Source organism: Lepidochelys kempii, chromosome 1 (assembly GCF_965140265.1).
Source record: "Lepidochelys kempii isolate rLepKem1 chromosome 1, rLepKem1.hap2, whole genome shotgun sequence".
Taxonomy (NCBI): Eukaryota; Metazoa; Chordata; order Testudines; family Cheloniidae; genus Lepidochelys; species Lepidochelys kempii.
Window position 1 is genome coordinate 191,225,667 of NC_133256.1, and position 18,439 is coordinate 191,244,105.

The 18,439-nt window shown below is 44.5% G+C and overlaps 1 protein-coding gene across 2 annotated transcripts in view; it reads right to left on the minus strand.

Moving 5' to 3' along the window:
- The window catches only part of NECTIN3 (nectin cell adhesion molecule 3), a 119,489-nt gene extending 101,642 nt beyond the window's left edge, over nt 1-17,847 (minus strand). Inside the window, exon 1 of one of the 2 annotated variants that reach the window (XM_073306147.1) lies at nt 17,480-17,847. In XM_073306147.1, coding sequence (XP_073162248.1) covers nt 17,480-17,636 — 157 coding nt within the window. In that variant the 5' untranslated portion in view covers nt 17,637-17,847. The remainder of the gene's footprint in view (nt 1-17,479) is intronic. The other variant, XM_073306137.1, reaches the window with a different exon arrangement.
- Between the last annotated feature and the right edge of the window lie 592 nt (nt 17,848-18,439).

Sequence of the window (18,439 nt, forward strand, 5' to 3'; positions counted from 1 at the left end):
TTATGTCAAGAAGAGGGTTACTCAATACAGACTAAGGTCTTAATTGTGTTTTTTTTTTCCACCTTAACCTACAATACCAAAAAGACAAAAATACCTAGACCTTGCATAGCACATATCAGTAAGTCTCAAAACATTTATAAGTGAGGTCAGTATCATTATCCCCATTTCAGAGATGAGGAAATGGAGGCAGAGAGATAAAGTGACTTTCCCATGGTCACCCAGCAGGCTAGCAGCAGAACCGGTGATCGGGAACCCTTTGTTTTATAAAATCAAATGGTCACAAAGTATTCAGCTACAGGTTCTTAATTTAAGAGTGAAAATACTTGCATTCTTTGTACAAATGTGACTTATTACATAGAAAAACAAGTCCGTTGCCACACTGGATCAGACCCGAGATTTATCTTTTTTAATATCTCATTTCTGACAGTAGCCAGCACTACGTACTTTAGACAAAAATGTAACCACCACACAGAAGTCAGATAATAATCCATCCCCACACATTACATCTTATATCAATCATTAGTACTTACAGATTGGTTGAAACAGTGAGGCATGACAACATTGGATAGTCTTGTTATCCAAGTAATTTTATCTTTTCTATCTTGCTAAATGCTTCTGAATAGGAACCACACTAGAGCCCCTCCCTGGCCTCTCTTCCTGCTCAGTACATACATAATTTTGTCTGCATTTGTTTTTAGTCCAAAGGCATATACTTTGAGACATTCTTTAGAAGTGACTTGTGCTGTGTGGGGGAAAAGGGGATTCAATTGTCATTAGGCTTCCCTGCTGTAGGAGGGAAATGGGACAAACGAGCTCTACTTTTCTCTACACTCATCCCACAAAAAGTTTTTAAAAAATGTATTTATTTATTTATTTTAATCTTTAATACCAAGTCTTCAGTTTTGTTTTAACAAATGTAATTACCACATTACAGGACATACAACTCCGTGACCAACTGGCTTATTATTTTGTCAGGCTGTAAGGCAGTCTTTAGTTAACATCTACCTTAAACACCTGACTCAGTGTTTGGGTGGCCAATTGGAATACCTCTTTATGAGAGGACTTAGCCTCCAATCACTTTAAGAACGGATATACTGGGTCAGACCGAAGGTCCATCTAGCCCAATATCTTGTCTTCCAACAGTGGCCAATGCCAGGTGCCGCAGAGGGAATGATCAAGTGATCCATTCCCTGTCACTCATTCCCAGATTCTGGCAAACAGAGGCTAGGGACGCCATCCCTGCCCATCCTGGCTAATAGCCATTGATGGACCTATCCTCCATGAATTTATCTAGTTCTTTTCTGAACCCTGTTATAGTCTTGGCCTTTACAACACTTCACTTTATCTAGTTGTCCAGACAAATCAAGGTAGACAAGACTTTAGTTTGTCCATGTTTTTGGCATTTAAAAAGCCCAAGATTGTCATTTTGACATGCTGAAGTAATGGATTTTAATTTATTTTTTTTTTAATATGAAGATCCATTCTCTCCTCTTCCCTCATTCTTGACTCCTGCCCTCTCACCACTTAGAGTATTCATTCTTCTTGTCACTACATTTTATTTCTTGAATAGTTTAAGAGGGAATCTGCCAGCTTCCGCTGACAAAGATACATGTATTTGTGATCTGATTTTTGCTAATAATGGTCTTCTAAACATGTGTTCAAATAATTTTAAAAAAAAATGTAGTCAGTGTATATTTTCCTTTGTTTTCCTCCTGTGTGCTCTGCCTCTGCATAAGCTAAGTTATTACTACCTCATCCTTTTTATTCAGTCCAAGTTTAATCTTTACTTGCCTTCTTTTAGTCCTAACTTTTACCATCTCAAGTAGTAAATAAAGAAAAAAAAGAGACCAAATTATGACTCAAGCATCTGAAAAAGCCCCTCAAAAGATGGTCAAAGTACAGTACTTATGGAGAGACAAATGACTATCGAAGATCAGAAATCAGTCAATTTTTGTTATAGCAAAAAGCTATTAGGAGGACATTGCAAGGTTCTTCACTAGGGTCAGTGTTTGGTATACTAACTGTCTGCTAGAGGAAGTTGACACTGAGGTGACAGAGAATGAAATCGAAGAGTGACCTAACTGAAGTAGAAGAACAGGCAACAGCAGTAGATGAACTTATTCGCTGACAAAAGCGCATTCTAGCTTTCATAGATTCATAGATATTTAGGCCAGAAGGGACCATTATGATCATCTAGTCCGACCTCCTGCACAACGCAGGCCACAGAATTTCACCCACCACTCCTAAAAAAGACCTCACACCTATATCTGTGCTATTGAAGTCCTCAAATTGTAGTTTGAAGACCTCAAGGAGCAGAGAATCCTCCAGCAAGTGACCCGTGCCCCATGCTACAGAGGAAGGCGAAAAACCTCCAGGGCCTTCCAATCTGCCCTGGAGGAAAATTCCTTCCCGACCCCAAATATGGCGATCAGCTAAACCCTGAGCATATGGGCAAGATTCATCAGCCAGATACTACAGAAAATTCTTTCCCGGGTAACTTGGATCTTACCCCATCTAAAAACCCATCACAGGCCATTGGGCCTATTTACCATGAATATTTAATTACCAAAACCATGTTATCCCATCATACCATCTCCTCCATAAACTTATCGAGTTTAATCTTAAAGCAAGATAGATCTTTTGCCCCCACTACTTCCCTCGGAAGGCTATTCCAAAACTTCACTCCTCTGATGGTTAGAAACCTTCGTCTAATTTCTAATCTAAATTTCCTAGTGGCCAGTTTATATCCATTTGTTCTTGTGTCCACATTGGTACTGAGTTTAAATAATTCCTCTCCCTCTCTGGTATTTATCCCTCTGATATATTTATAGAGAGCAATCATATCTCCCCTTTCAATGAGTCTTACCCTGTTCTATACTAAAAAAGTTCAATTCATTTCAATTAAGAGTCATTGTCATAGGCTCAATCAAGACCTGCTAACATGCAGCCTCAGTCTAAAAAGCTCAAGTGTTAGGATGCAAAAGAATATCGAACATACGATCATATGTACATAACTAATTCCTGGTTACCTTCCAAGGCAGGAGGTAGCAGAAATCAAAGAGATTCAGAAATTGTTATGAAAATTAAAGGCATGAAAATGCTTCCATATTAACAGGGTTTGTTAAGATGGGAACATTTTATCTTTGAGGGGGGAGGGAGATAGGATAAACATATGAAATATTTAACAGTGTACAAGGTATGCCAGGCACACTTAATTCTATTACACTTGTATTTTGAGAGGGTGGACTTTCATTGTGTTTATCGGCAGTTCATTTAAATCTGGTACAAAAACTTTTTCACACAATCGCTTGTGCAACTCATTGTCCCAAGGCACTAAGGCAAGTGGTTTCTTAGCAAAAACCAGCCATTAATATTTATATGCTAACTAGAATCACTGGAGTTTCAATAGCAAGATTGACCTCAAATCAACTGAGATTTAATAAAATGTTGTAACTGAGCATCAACAGGGCTCTATACTTTTGTTCCTCCATGTATATACTGGCCTCTAATGGGAATTACAAAGCAGCTTACCCTTCATGGTCAGTTTACTCCATGACTGGCTACTTCAGGCTCTCTCCGATCTTTCTGAAAAGAAGCTTGTACAGAGCCAGACTCTAGGCTAGCAGCTACAATACTGTAGATGGGGCATACCCTTCAAGTTCACCGTCACTTGCTAAGTAGCCATGAGGCTGACACTTGATGGAAGGAACACATCTATGTTGAAACACCCAGTGGACATCCCAATCCTATTCTTACCCCAACATATCAGAACTCAACACCTTCCTGTGATTTTCCATGAAACAGTGTCAGATTTTCATTTCTGCTTCATGTTTTCACTTATTTTCCCTTTCTATAGGTATGTTTTGTTTTTGTTTTTCTAAAGGCCAAATTTATTCACTCCTACAGTTGATCAAATACAACTCGAGGTCTGGCTCTGCATTTTTATTCACTGTCACAGAACCCAGCCCCATATCTTATTTACTCTGGTGTTTTGCTCACTTGGATTTGTTCAGCTACATTTAAATTCTGTAAAGCAACCACCAGTCATATTTTACCTCCCAGAACTTACTCCGCTGTCATCAGAAAGGAAATATTAGGGCTTTACATCTCTTTGAAATAGTCATGTCTCAGAGGGTTAAGCACCCATACTCCCTTGATCAAGGAAGAATGCAGCCTGTTGATCGAAGGGGAAACACGTCTGGTTAAGCAATTATAAACCCCCATTTCTTCTATCCCCTCAAAGCAACATCAGCTGAGAACCACCAGAAAAAGAATCCTGGACCTAAGACATTTTTATTCTTGAAGGCATGCGAGAGCTCACTTAGACTGAGAGTGCTGCTTATTGCCACCCAGTGAGCTCCCCAGGACTACTTCACTGCTACATCGCTAATTCCTCCAACATCATTATCCTCAGATGGGAGGGGTGCAAATTCCAGTGTGTATTCGCACTTACCTAAGGCTATCCATCTTAGGCTACAGTAGTAGCCATGTTCACCTCCTAAGTACTTTCTACTACCCTTCTACTAACGCATCATCTTTCACTTGCCAGCTGGGATGAGACTACTGTGTCAGAGGAGTGGGGGGAGAAAAGAAAGCTCTATGGGAAAGCATCTCAGAAGCAGCTGAACCCAATTATTTTTCCCCCTAAGACCAAGACTCAAATACTACAATTTCTATAGAGCCTCCAGAATTAACCTACAGAGCAAGGAGTTCCTCCTCTCCCCAGTAACAGCTACTGCAAAACCATTCATCTAAAGCATGCCCATTTTGCAAATTCAATTTATTCAATTTAAGGGAACGAACTCCGATTTTCATGGAATTCTTTGGAAGGTTCCAGACCTAGAGAGTAAAGAACAGGCACTGTGTACTTAGTACCCACTAAGACAGACTCTCTCCTTGTTCCTAGTACCATGAGGTATTTGAACTCATAGGAAGTAACATTAACCACCATCTTTGATTAATGCCACTGTATAATCCCTGATGCCATTCTATCACATTAGAGTTACTGTAGAGTTACTGCCTGGCAGATTAAATTTCTGCCTCACTTTCTGCTATTGATTTAGGATCTCTCACACCTTCTTCCACACCAAGCTAAAAAAAAGTCTTTCAGCAACATTACAGTTCTAGGAAAATCATTGGCTTCACACTTTGGCTTTAAGATATAGCCATCTTCTGGCATTCAAGAATTTCGCCCCAATTTCTTTACTTGGGTGATCAAATCCCTTAACTAATGATGACCGTTAACCCATTTGAGGAATTCTAAGCCTGTTGGCTCCCTTTGTTCAGGCTATGGAAATGCAGTTTTTTAACCAGCTGAGGACAGCTGTTTCTGCAGCACCAAGCACCTCAGCCCAAACTATGTACTTTTTGTTGCAGACACATCCCTTATTACATCCAGCTGTTATCCAGAATCAACTCTCAGCTTTGCAGGACCAGGTGTCATAGTTTCAACTCTAGTGAGTTTAAAGTTTGACTTCAATCGTTTAAAAAAAGCCTTAGACTCCTATTTGAGAACTCTCAGCCACACATCCTTGAAACAAGATCACTAAAAACCATCACCTTACCTCTAAATTTGGCAGAAGTCTTACCTCTTGCAGAGATGCCAACCTTGTGCTGAGACTTTTAGGGATGTTTATGAAACCAATTAGGGAGGTTGTTTGGACTCACAGCAAGTGTCATGTCCCCATCCTGCCCTCCTTCCGGAAAAACTCTTCCCAATACTCCTCTCTCTCCCCTCCCCCCCCAAAGAAACCACAATCTTCCTTCCTTGTCTACATCTGGTGGGCCTGGGCCAACTGGGACCCCCCTCATTGCATCCTTCACCCCCAAAAGAGGAAGGTGGAGGACTGGCCCTAGGAAAGCTACCCACATATGCGCACAGGGCACTTAATTACCTTGACCAGTGCCAGGCCTTGATCTCTTTCCCAGGATACCTCCTCCCTCCCCTCCAACTACTTCTCCATTATACTTCCATTATGGTAGGGTACTGACTTCTCAACCCCCTTCTCAATAGAGGCCATTGGCTTCCCACAGCCCCCATTGGCCTGCAGCGGCAAATCGCGGCCAGTGGGAGTCGCAATCGGCCAAAATTGCGGACGTGGCAGGTAAACAAACTGGCCCGGCCCGCCAGGGGCTTTCCCTGAACAAGCGGCATCCCAAGTTTGGGAAACACTGATTATATTTAGCAGCTGTATAAGTTTTATAAGTTTTACACTCACAGGTAGTGAAATTTGTTGTTTTTTAAACCATCCATTGTAAATTCCAATTGCCAGAGTCTTCATTCTGGCATACTTTTTCCTCCATTTTTAGTCCAGCAGTCTCAGCTGCCTTCTTAACTTGTTTTAATTTTAATTTCTGATGTCTATCCCAGAGAAGCTTCCACTCCCTCCAAGATTAGTAGGAAATTTTTCTCTCCGATGTAGTATTTCTAGAGTTATTCTCATGCCATCTCTGAGAAAGCTAGAGGAATAGCTTCCCCGTGGCATGACTTTTTTCAGCTTGGCACCATCACATTAAACTAAAATGTGCCCGATTGTGCTAATTACATTTAGTGTAATTATCCTGTTGCATCATTTAACTCCAAAAAATTATCTTCAATGGCAAAAGTATACATTCCCACCTTGCCTCTTGTAGTCTACAAGGTACATCACCTTCCCCCCAGCCTACCTTCACAGTCACCATGGGACATACTACTGTCAGCAAAAATCAAGTGCTCGGCTTTATAATTCTTCTCCATCATTTGTTCACTTTGGTAACCAGCAGAATTTAGCCTTAGCTCTGTGCTGAGGGCCACAGCACAGCTCCTTCTTGCAAGAGGGTCTGTACTCGTTCTCCTATTACCATCAAATACTAACACAGTTTTTATTGAAGCTCATCAGGTTGGCCACACTGATCCCATGAAGGAACAGGATCTAGCACAAATATTTGGCCATGCAATTGTCCCAGCCCTTTGACTGCAGCTCTAGACTACTCCAATTTAGGGCTCATCTCCTTCGGTTTCTCTTCAGCAATCAGTCACTTCTGAACCTTAACCAGTTTTTAATTTAACACTGTATTTAAGTAATATACATTTAATTTAACACTATATATAACAAATTCAGTGTAAGACTGATTCTGGGGCTGAAGATCTCATCTTCTTCCACCTGCTATTGAGAAGGGGTTGAGAAGTCAATAACCTACCATAATCAGGGAATACCAGGGTTGGAAGGGGCCTCAGGAGGTCATCTAGTCCAACCCCCCTGCTCAAAGCAGGGCCAATCTCTAATTTTTGCTGCAGATCCCTAAATGGCCCCCTCAAGGATTGAACTCACAGCCCTGGGTTTTGCAGGTCAATGCTCAAACCACTGAGCTATCCCTCCCCCCAAAAAGTTTTTCCCCCCAGATGAGACTCGAACCCACAATCCCTGGCTTAACATCCATCTGACATGGAAGGAAGGTAGAGAACCCAAGCAAAGTAAATCATACCCATCTCCTGAATTCCTTTGTTTCCAAAGAGAGTCCCCCCACCCGCCAGCTTCTTGAACATTTTCCTGTACAAACTTCCACTGGCTGCGTAGACTTCATCTGTTTTGTATTCTTTACCATACCTGCCATGTATCAAGGGAGGAAGTGTTTTATTGTTTGTTTTTCCACCTAAGTTCTTTCACTACTAGTTGCACTATAGCGCCACTGCTTTCTTGAAGGTGACTTACACTTTCAGAAGCTCAGATTGCTACACCAGTTGGATCACTATTACAACATCATCAAGTATTATTTTCCTTTTATTCTTTGTTTTTTTATTTTAAAGACTGCCTATTGAATTCACTTGTTCACTGATTCTGTGACAATAGTTTATTCATACATTTAAAAACTTCCATCCTTTCTCTAGGTTGTTCACTTTGAGTAAAAACACATCCATGCAGGTATTACATTCTTCTGTGTAACAAACTCCATTTTCAATTTCTAGTCAATAACGCAACGGTTCTTATCTACTTCCGAGAAACTTATCAATATTTTTTACTTAACTCACCACTGTTTGAGTTAGTGAGATGACCTGTAAATTTTTCTGTTCTATTTGCTTATCTGGTCAAGCCATTAAGGCCTCAGGCCATTAGGGAAGAGTCAATGCAGCTTTTGAAAAGGGAAGTCAGACCTCACCAATCTATTAGATTTCTTTGAGGGTGTCAACAAGCATGTGGAGAAGGGTGGTCCAGTTAATATAGTGTATCTGGAATTTCAGAAAGATTCTGACAAGGTCCCTCACCAAAGGCTCTTAAGTAACTAAATAGTCATGGGATAACAGGGAAGGTCCTCTCATAGATCAGTAACCGGTTAAAAGACAAAAAACAAATGGTAGGAATAAATGGTCAGTTTTCACAATAGAAAGGAGGTAAATACAGGGATCTGTGCTAATCGACATTCATTAATTATCTAAAAAATGGAGTGAACAGCGAGGTGGCAAAGTGCGTAGATGATACAGAATTACTCAAGACAGTAAAGTCCAAAGCTGACTGCAAAGAGTTACAGGGGGATCTAACTAAACTGGGTGCCTGAACAAAATGGCAGATGAAATTCAACACTGGTAAGTACACAGTAATGCACAGTGGAAAAAATAATCCCAACTACATATATAGGATGGGTCCTGAATTATCTGCTACTACTCAGAAAGATCTTTGAGTCATCGCAGAGAGTACTCTGAAAACTTCAGCTCACTGAGCAGCAGCAATCAAAAAGGCTAACAGAACTATTAGGAAAGAGACCAAAAATATCCTGCCACAATACAAAACCATGGTACACCCAAACCTTGAATACTGTGTCTAGTTCTAGCTGTCCCATGTCAAGAAGGATATAGTGGAACTGGACAAGGTTCGGAGAAGGGCAACAATGATTTTCAAGGTTGTGGAACAGCTTCCAGACAAGGAAAGTCTAAAAAGATTAGGGCTCTTCATCTTAGAAGAAAGGCCACCAAGCGGGAGGAGGCATATGATAAAGTTCTGTAAAATCATCAGTGGTGTGGAAAAAGTGAATAGAGAAGAGTCATTTACCCTTTCCCAAAATACAAAACCAGAGGTTATTTGATGACATTAATGGACAGCAGATTTAACCTAACACACAATTTGCCTGCGGAACTCAATGCCACAGGATGTTGGAGGTGAGAAGTATAACTGGGTTCAAAGGAGAATTCATCAATGGCTGTTAGCCAAGATGGTCAGGGATGCAATCCCATGCTCAGAGTGACCCTAACCTCTATCAGAAGCCAGAAGGGGAAAACAGAAGATCACTCCAACTACCCGGTTCTTTACACTCCCCTGAGCTCTGGTACCAGCCACTGTTGGAGACAGGATACTGGGCTAGATGAACCACTGATTTGACCCAGTGTGGCAGTTCTTATGTTCTAAATGTAGTTTCTTGTAGAGGAGTCAACTTGGGCATTTTCTTTTCCTTAGATTTCTGCCAATTCACAGACAGTCAAGTTTCTGACACCATCTTATTTATTTCTTACCAGGTTTAGGGCACATTAACTCACATCTGCCGACAGCAGTGTTTTTACCTGATGTTCTAACTTACCTGGTGGCGACTGGACAGACTGACAATATCCTGAACAAATTTTATTAATTAAGCCTATCTTAATTGCATTCAATAAAGTTTTATTGAATTAAGATTAATACTTTTGGGGTACATTGTATTAAAAATGCAATTGATATGCACTGATGCTGCAGACATACCTTCTTTAGTAGGGAGGGGGGATACTAATATTCTTCCTCCATTATCAACACTTTGAAGACACTGTTCTAGAAAGATACGCATGTACTAGTTCAAGCTGGATTCTCTAAGGACCAGCATGACCCCCGGTACATAAAAGCCCCAATCCTTAGCACAGGGTTGGAAGGACGGGGTGCTTGTTCTGAGCTCAAGCTGTAATGAACTTGTGGAATCCTCCTTTGGTGTGGATTTGAAAGTCCTGTCTTGCCAAATCCATGTTAGGTTTAAATCTGGTAAGCTTATTAACATGCATGTAGGTTCATTTTTTGTCACACGTTTTCTCTGTTAAGCTTTTTATTTTAAGACTAAAGTAGGCTTGCATAGGAAACACTGTGTGGTACCTTCCAACTGTAGCAATTACACTTATTGGCTATCTCTAAAGAGAAAGCAAGCAGGTGGCCATTAACGACCAGTCTGTGCTGGGAAATACACAATGAAGGCAAGAAACAGTGTTGCCTGAAAATATCCTAGTTAGGAGGAAGAGGGATACATCTCTCCATCCAAGAGGGGCAACAGCTGCAGAACTGGAAGCCTGAGAGTGGATGCCAGTGCTGGGCCATTAAAGGGAAATACAGGTGCAGCTGCCCTGAACTGTGACAGTGGCGACTATCAGAGACAGGAAACCTGACTAGATGAGCCTTGGCTGTGATCCAGTATTTGAATTAACATGTTCCTATGTCAATATATCTCAGCAGTAGCCATCATCTTATTCATGGTTGGAAGTTATCCCTCATGTTTCTCTACTTCCTTTCAGGCCCTCTACACAACTCCATCTGCTTTTTCTGTTAGCAGTAACAAACAGGTAGACCTAGTCACACTCTCCTTCTTAGATTACCTGTCAAACTATTTTAGCAATAATAGAAAGAGCCAGGAGGTTCTGAAATACCCGAATTTAGAAAACTGATTTAATCTAACACTAGAGTTTGCCTTAGTCTACTGGCTTCAGTTTTACTAGCTTTTCAATGGAAATCAAGTAATGTCAAACTCTGTATCATAAATATAAAGGGAAGGGTAAACACCTTTAAAATCCCTCCTGGCCAGAGGAAAAACCCTTTCACCTGTAAAGCGTTAAGAAACTAGGATAACCTCGCTGGCATCTGACCAAAATGACCAATGAAGAGACAAGACACTTTCAAAAGCTGGGGGGGGGGGGGGGGGGACAAAGCCTCTCTGTCTGCGTGATGCTTTTGCCAGGGACAGAACAGGAATGGAGTCTTAGAACTTAGTAAGTAATCTAGCTAGATATGCGTTAGATTCTGATTTCTTTAAATGGCTGAGAAAATAAGCTGTGCTGAATGGAATGGATATTCCTGTTTTTGTGTCTTTTTGTAACTTAAGGTTTTGCCTAGAGGGATTCTCTATGTTTTGAATCTAATTACCCTGTAAGGTATTCACCATCCTGATTTTACAGAGGTGATTCTTTTTACTTTTTCTTCTATTAAAATTTTTCTTTTAAGAAACTGAATGCTTTTTCATTGTTCTTAAGATCCAAGGGTTTGGGTCTGTGGTCACCTGTGCAAATTAGTGAGGATTTTTATCAAGCCTTCCCCAGAAAAAAGGGGGTAAGATTTGGGAGGATTTTTGGGGGTTCCCAGACTCGTTCCCAGTAACCGGTGTTAGATGTTTGGTGGTGGCAGCGGAAGTCCAAGGGCAAAAAGGTAAAATAGTTTGTACCTTGGGGAAGTTTTAACCTAAGCTGGTAAAAGTAAGCTAAGGAGGTTTTCATGCCGGTCCCCACATCTGTACCCTAGAGTTCAGAGTGGGGAAGGAAGCTTGACACTCTGTATGACCAGTCTGCTGATAATTTTGGTAGACAAAAAACACAACAGAAGTTTATGAACACACTGTAGCCTCTTCCTCCCATTTCCTTGTTCTTCCCCACACACTTGCACTTCAATTTCAACAATCCAACCTATTTAACCATTCTTCTTTTTAAAAGTTTCACTATACTCTCAAGTTGATATGCCAATCTTTCCTTTAAGGAATATAAATCTTTTCACCACCAACTTAAACTCAACCCCCGCTCGGAGATATTTCTTGTCAAGCTTCAGTAAAAAGCAAAAAAGATTTTAAACTACTGTTTCAAGAAGAAAGCTTTTTTAAAAAAACAAACAAACCAGACATACAATATTTCCTTGGGGCTATCTTGCATTTAAAACGGCATACTTTATTATATTGTTTCCATTCACCACACTTTTGTTTATGTAGCTCTCTGCTTCAATTTGCAGTTTTACACACCACAGATCTAAGAAGAGAAAGAAAGTAAGGAAGCAGTCATTAGTTTACACTTATGAGTAGAACTGCTTTACGACATGGGCAGTACAGCGGCACAAGTACAGCTGTAGTACCTGTAGTGTAGATGTGCCTTCAGAACTTCACTACAGCACCACGACAGACATTAACGGTAAGCAATGCAACAGCGTTGGGTGTTCAGGCAAGTTATGGATCAATAAGCATCAATAACGGAGGTTCTACTGTATAGCTGGAAAAGCAGCATTAAATAAAAACCAAAGGTGCTGCTAGTCTTTTTTTCCCACATACATCCTCTTCCCAGGAGGGTTAGTATTCTGCTTGACAGAAGGTCAATGACAGAAGGTCCATACCCCTTGATCATAATGTTCTCTTCCATAAGGGCTCAGAACTTTTAAGGCTCTCTCTGGTTACATACCAGAAAGTTTCACTTTTCACTATAGCAGTGTATATCACATGGTATTTTTCTTTATTATTTCCCATTATTGCTAGGACTGGTGAAATAATGCACTGGTGGTAACAATGTGAGACCCAGGGCATGTTTACAGTACAAATTTAAGCTGACCTACCTTAGGTCAACTTACAGCCACTGTAATAATTACTGTGGTGGTTCATCTCCTCACTACCCTCCTTCTGTCGGTGGTGCACTTCCATCAACTTAAGAGGAGCAGTGGGGGGGTCAGACTGCCCTGGGGCCCCCAACCTGCCCTGGGGTCAGAACCCACACCTGGCTTTCTTGTCAATTTCATGGCTCCCTAGAGGAGCCATGAAATTGACAAGAAAAACAGCCAACAGCAAATGTTAATAACCCACAGTGTCTACATGGACACTGCGTCCCCCTAACTACACTGACATAAGCCTTACTCCTCTCATGGAGCTGAAGTTATGATGTGGTGTAGTGCAGCACTTACATTGGCAGGAGCAAGGCTGTTGTATAGATACACGTAATTAGGTTGATGTAAGCTGCTTTACATAGACTTAACTCTGTAGTGTAGAGCAGGTCCCAGAGTAGACCTGGGCTCTGACTGTGACACCAACATGCCCAAACAAGCTCTGGCAGAAAGACTATATCTGTGTCTGACCATTTTCTCAATGTTAGAGCAAAGAGGGTCATATGTGGTTTCTACCAAAAGAAAAGAACTAGTTGATTGTCTTTGTTCTTGTAAGATGTTAGTACATGAAGTATGGTGTTCCAAATCCACTGGGAGTGAAACTTATCACCTGAGAAGGGGAAGTCACAGGGTTGACCCAATCCACAGAGGAACAACGGACCTCAAACAAAGAAGAGAGTTTTGTTTATGGTCTAAAAAAAAAGATGAAACCTTGAGCATACTCCAAGACCAGCAAACCTAGGAGAGTTCTCAGAAATCAGGACCCCTTGGGGCAAGAAACAATGATATGTGACTGTAAGAAATGAAGGGGCACAAGTGATGATCTATTACAGGAGAAGGAACTCTGCCTGCATGACCCTCACAAGAACTGAATCCCAGATTTTGGAAATGGACAAGTACTTCAAGGAATGACCTGTGAGTGAGAGATACTAACAAGTTACCTTATAAGACAGGAAAATAAATATAAGCTATAGATTGTACGTTGTATTTCCATTTACCTACAACCTTATGTTTCCAAATACTTGCTTTTACGCAAATCTTTCTCTCTGATAAACTTCAGTCTGTTTTTACTATAAATCTGTCTAAGCTCCTTGTGCTGAGGAAAGCATGAACCGAGGTGTACCGCTTTCTCTGAGGCAGCAAACCTGGACACCTGCAGTGCACACTGAAAGCAAAGGAGTGGGCACTCAAGTGTACCAAAGTGAGGGATGTATATTGCTAACCTGCACTGGGAAAAAGCGAGGGCCGTGAAGCCTAAGGTTAGCTATAACAGGAAAGGTTTACTCTGGTGGGCACAAATACGTTTCTCTCATGCCCAGGAAGTGTCACTCTCGTACCCGGCAGCATTAAAGCATCGTGGTGGTAGCAGCAGAGGAAGAGATAAGAAATCATGCAAGTGGGCAATTTTAGCCAAAGATTTAGTACAGACAGTTTAAGAACTGTTTGTTGAGAGAAAGCAAAATGCTGTTGAAAAATCACTAAATATTTTCCTTGTGCTTCAGGCTTCTACCTACATCTATACAAGACACCTACACAATACTGTAGAAGTTTTTGATCAGGCTGAAAACATTGCACTACATAAAGCAGGCATTCCAACTTTTTGACAAGCCTTGTGTTGTTTAAGTGTAATGAAACGGATAATGGAATTCAATGTAGTTTACATAGATCAAAAGTCTTCCAGAAACAACAGAGATTTTAGCCATCCAGTTTATCAAGGCTAGGAAAGCATGCCTTTTACCACTTGCAATATGGTTATTAGGTAACTATAACCCAAGAAATGTATTACAGTACTAGGCTTGATAATTAAAAGTTTGACCACCAGTTTACCACTGATTCAGTCTGCTACTGTCTAATTGCACTTGTGTAAGATGTGGGGATATTGATAAATGACCAGTGCCAAGTAGTTTCCTCTTTAGAAGCCACAGAACCTTCTGACATACAGCAATAGAGACACCAGTTCTTGAACTGCTTCCCCAAAAAACAACTTATTTTATTCATGAGACACCCAGGAAAAACATACAAGAGCTCCATAGGTCTTGTATTCCTTTTACTCTAACATACGTTACAGATTTGCAATATTTAGAGCTGCCCCTCAGGGCTCTAAATGGAGCCGATTAACACCAAACCCAGTTTGATTCAACTCATCAGTTTCAGGGAAACACTTCTACAAGATTTACAGCAGAGACACGACCTAGCTGAAGTAGCATCTTTTAGGTGGGAAGGATAGCTCAGTGGTTTGAGCATTGGCCTGCTAAACCCAGGGTTGTGAGTTCAATCCTTGAGGGGGCCATTTAGGGGATCTGGGGCAAAAACTGGGGATTGGTCCTGCTTTGAGCAGGGGGTTGAGCATCTCCTGAGGTTCCTTCCAGCCCTGATATTGTATGATTGAACTTTTGTGACATTTTCTGTAGTGAGAGAGACTTTCCAACTACGTGCTATTGGCAGCATTAGCATTCCACTCTGGGCTCCACAAAAGACACTGCCACACCCACCTTGTCTCTTATAACCGTGTTGGTCCCTACTGTGTTTGCAACCCCTCCTCACTACAGTACAGGTATGGTGCATGAGATCCCAACTGATTTTTATTCTTTTGTCTCAGTCTAGAGAAAAGAAGTTGTTGGCATATAGCTCAGCATGAAGTTTTATATTTTAATCAATATCTTTTAACGAATAATAAGTAAAATATGGTTGTCTTGAGAGTCCCTTCAGCCAAGTATAAAACATGGTAACTATGTGTGATTATCAGGCAATTTTCTAGTTAAGAAAAACATGTCTGTAAACGTACACAAAAGTGGTAACTGTAGTTCTGACATCTAATTTTCAAATCTATTTGTTCAGTGTAATAATTACAGTAGATCAGCTGAATTTTAGTTGTCTAACAACTTCCAACCCAAAGGTCAGAAAAAGAAAGACAGTCCACAAAGATTTGATGCTGTACTCTGGAAGTGATTTCTGCATGCCACACACCAAATGAAAGCTCTGCTTAACCACTTGCAACTCCACTAATTCTGTAGCACTTCTAGATCATACAGTACTTCATATATGTGCCAGCAAGACCATATATCACCTGGACTTAACTCAGTTACCTAATTCTGCACAACCCAAGCTGTTAAATCAAATGCTGCACATTTAACTTTTGCACCAAACTCAAAAAATAACCGTCTCCTGGACAGATGAAATTAAGCCCGTTAGCCATTCACACACTATCATCTCCCAATTCAAAGCAAAACAAAGCTGTGCTCACGATCAGCGTGACTGAGCCCAAGAAAACCTCATCTTGCAAAGAACAGAAAGCAGTAAAGTACGGTGGACGATTATCCAGAGCTCTGAGTCTGAGCGCGTCCACGTTCTCTGCGATTCCAATTGTTATTACCCCACCCTTGTGAAGCACACTTTGTGATAGTCTGCCCCCTCAGGCAATGATGCAGCAGTTCGCACTTCCAGCAGCAGCGCTCTCCTTCCCTCCCTGCAAGGGCATCTCGCTGAATACAAAAACGCTGCCGCAACGCACTCTCGCGGCACACTGCTCCCAGGCGCTGTATGAAACCCACCTCCAAGAGGGTGCACAGCGAGCGATAAGAAGCAGCCGAGGCCTCGTTAGGTACTTGGTACTGCGCTGGAAAGTGACATTAATTGCTGCTGCGTTCATTTCTTTTTTGTAACGAACATCAAGTCCACTTTCCTCCTGTATCCCCGCATAACGCCTAATGCGAGCAGGCTGTACCCCCTTTCTTTTTCAAGAAGACATTGAGTAGTTTCAACCATACTGCCGACCCAGCTACCCTCCGCAAGAGCAGAGTTGCGGGGGGGAGTGTAAATCTTCCCCACAGGGCCACATCAAACTACAGGTGGGGCCCCGTGCTTTAAGTCCCCACTCACAGGATCAGCCTCAGCAGGCGTGAAGGGGACGTGCGACCGCTTCGGAGGGGGCAAAACACGCTTTCCCGGCAGGGAGGGAGTCTGAACAAGTACACCCCGCAAAGCCACTACCCCTGCTAGCACACGCGGGGGAGCGTTCAAGCGACAGCATCACAAGCCAAGGAACATTTCTACCCCTCTAAGAGACACCGCCGCACACGTGCGGAAAACCCACCCCCTGGGCTCCCGCAACACGCCCGGCTGCGTGCGCTGCACCGCTAGCTCCTATGTCTCCAGCCGAGGGGCGAGAGGATCATCAACAGTCCCCCGGGCAGACCCCAAGCTGGTCGGTATCAACTCTCGCCGTATCGGGGGCGGGGCGGGGGAGCGCGGGGAGAGGAAGGACCCTAGACCCACAAATAGCGCCCAGCCCCCGGGCAGTGATTTATAGACCCACGTGCTGAGAGCTGGGCGGCTGCAGTTACGCCGCTTTACGCGGAGTCAACGCGGCTCCAGCCACCAGCTGTTCCGAACCGGAGTCTCCGTTTTTGGAAGAGGGGGAGGTTTGCTGGAGCCTCCCTCGCCAGCTGGCGCCGGGCCAGGCTCCAGCCCCAGGGAAGACACCCCGGCTGCGCCCCGCCCGCAGTAACGGTCCCGCCGCCGCGACAAGTGGAATCTAAACACACCCCGCGCCCAGCAACCGCGCCCCGGCCGCGGCGACCCCGGGAGCGGGAGCAGCGGGAGCAGCGGGCCGGGCACCCCCCCTCCCCGCACCCTCCTGAGCACACGGGGGGCTCTCACCAGGCGGGCTCTTCCCGTCACACACACACACACACCCCCGCCGGGAGCCAGCCTCCCCCCACCCCCCGATTCACCCGCAGCCGCCCCGCTCCCTCTGGGGTCCGTCCCCCGCCCCGGCTCGCGCCCCGCCCCGCGGCCGCAAAAACTTTCGCCGAACTCCGGCAACCGCCCCGGCCCCGCCCGCAGCCCGGCCCCGCCCGAGGGAAAGTTTCACTTACCGCAGCAGAGGAGCAGCCCCAGCCCCAGCAGCCCCGGGCCGGGCAGCGCCGGGGGCCGCCGGGGAGGGGAGGAGGCAGCGTCCGCGGTGGCGGCAGCGGGAAGTTCCCCGCTGGCGGGAGGAGCCGGCGGGGGAGCGGCCGCCGGGGTCCCCGCCATGCTCCGGACTCGGCTCCCAGCCGCCGCCGCTACGATCCCAGCCCAGCCTGCCCCGACCAGCCGCCGCCGCCTCCCCGCGCCGGGTCTGTGTGTCACTGAGCGGGGAGGCGCAGCGCCCTCCTCGGAACGGGCCGCACCACCCCGCTGGGGGGGGGGGGAGCTGCTCGCTCCTACCCCCTCTTTCTTCCCGGGACAAACCGTCTCGCTTCCCCCCCCCCCCCCCGTCCCTCCAATGCGCCCGCCTACACCAGGGGCGGCGCAGCCCCTACCGGCCAAAGGACTCACCCCGGGAGCTGGGGGTGTCACGGTGCCCTCCCCCCCCCGGGGGCTTATTGGTATGTCCCATCCCGCCCCTCCCCTCTCCTCCCCCTCCCCACTTTCCGCCGCCGGAGGAGGGTTGGGGGAAATCAGTGCTACTCACTCGCCCGCTGACTGGAGCGGTCCCTCCGTCCCTCCCTGCGATTCCTTCCTACCCTGCCTCCGTCCTTCCCCCGCTGCCCCTCTCCCTCTCCTCCCGGCTCGGCTTTTCTTCTCCGCCTCTTCTGCCTTCTCTCTCCCCCCGGTCACCCTGCCTCCGGGCCGCCCCCTCCTTCTTCCGACCTTTCCGCCTTACTTCCCCCCCAAGTTATCCGGCGGCGTGGCGAGCCCCTCATGTTAGGGGGCGGGAGGGCGGCTTTAGCCACCCATTGTGAAAGTCCCCCCCCCGCCCCCCAGCCTACACTCAGGAGGACTCTCGAGCGGGGGGCAGCCTGTGTTTCCCCTGTGCGGGGATTCCCTAGGTGAGGCGCTGAGAGACACACAGG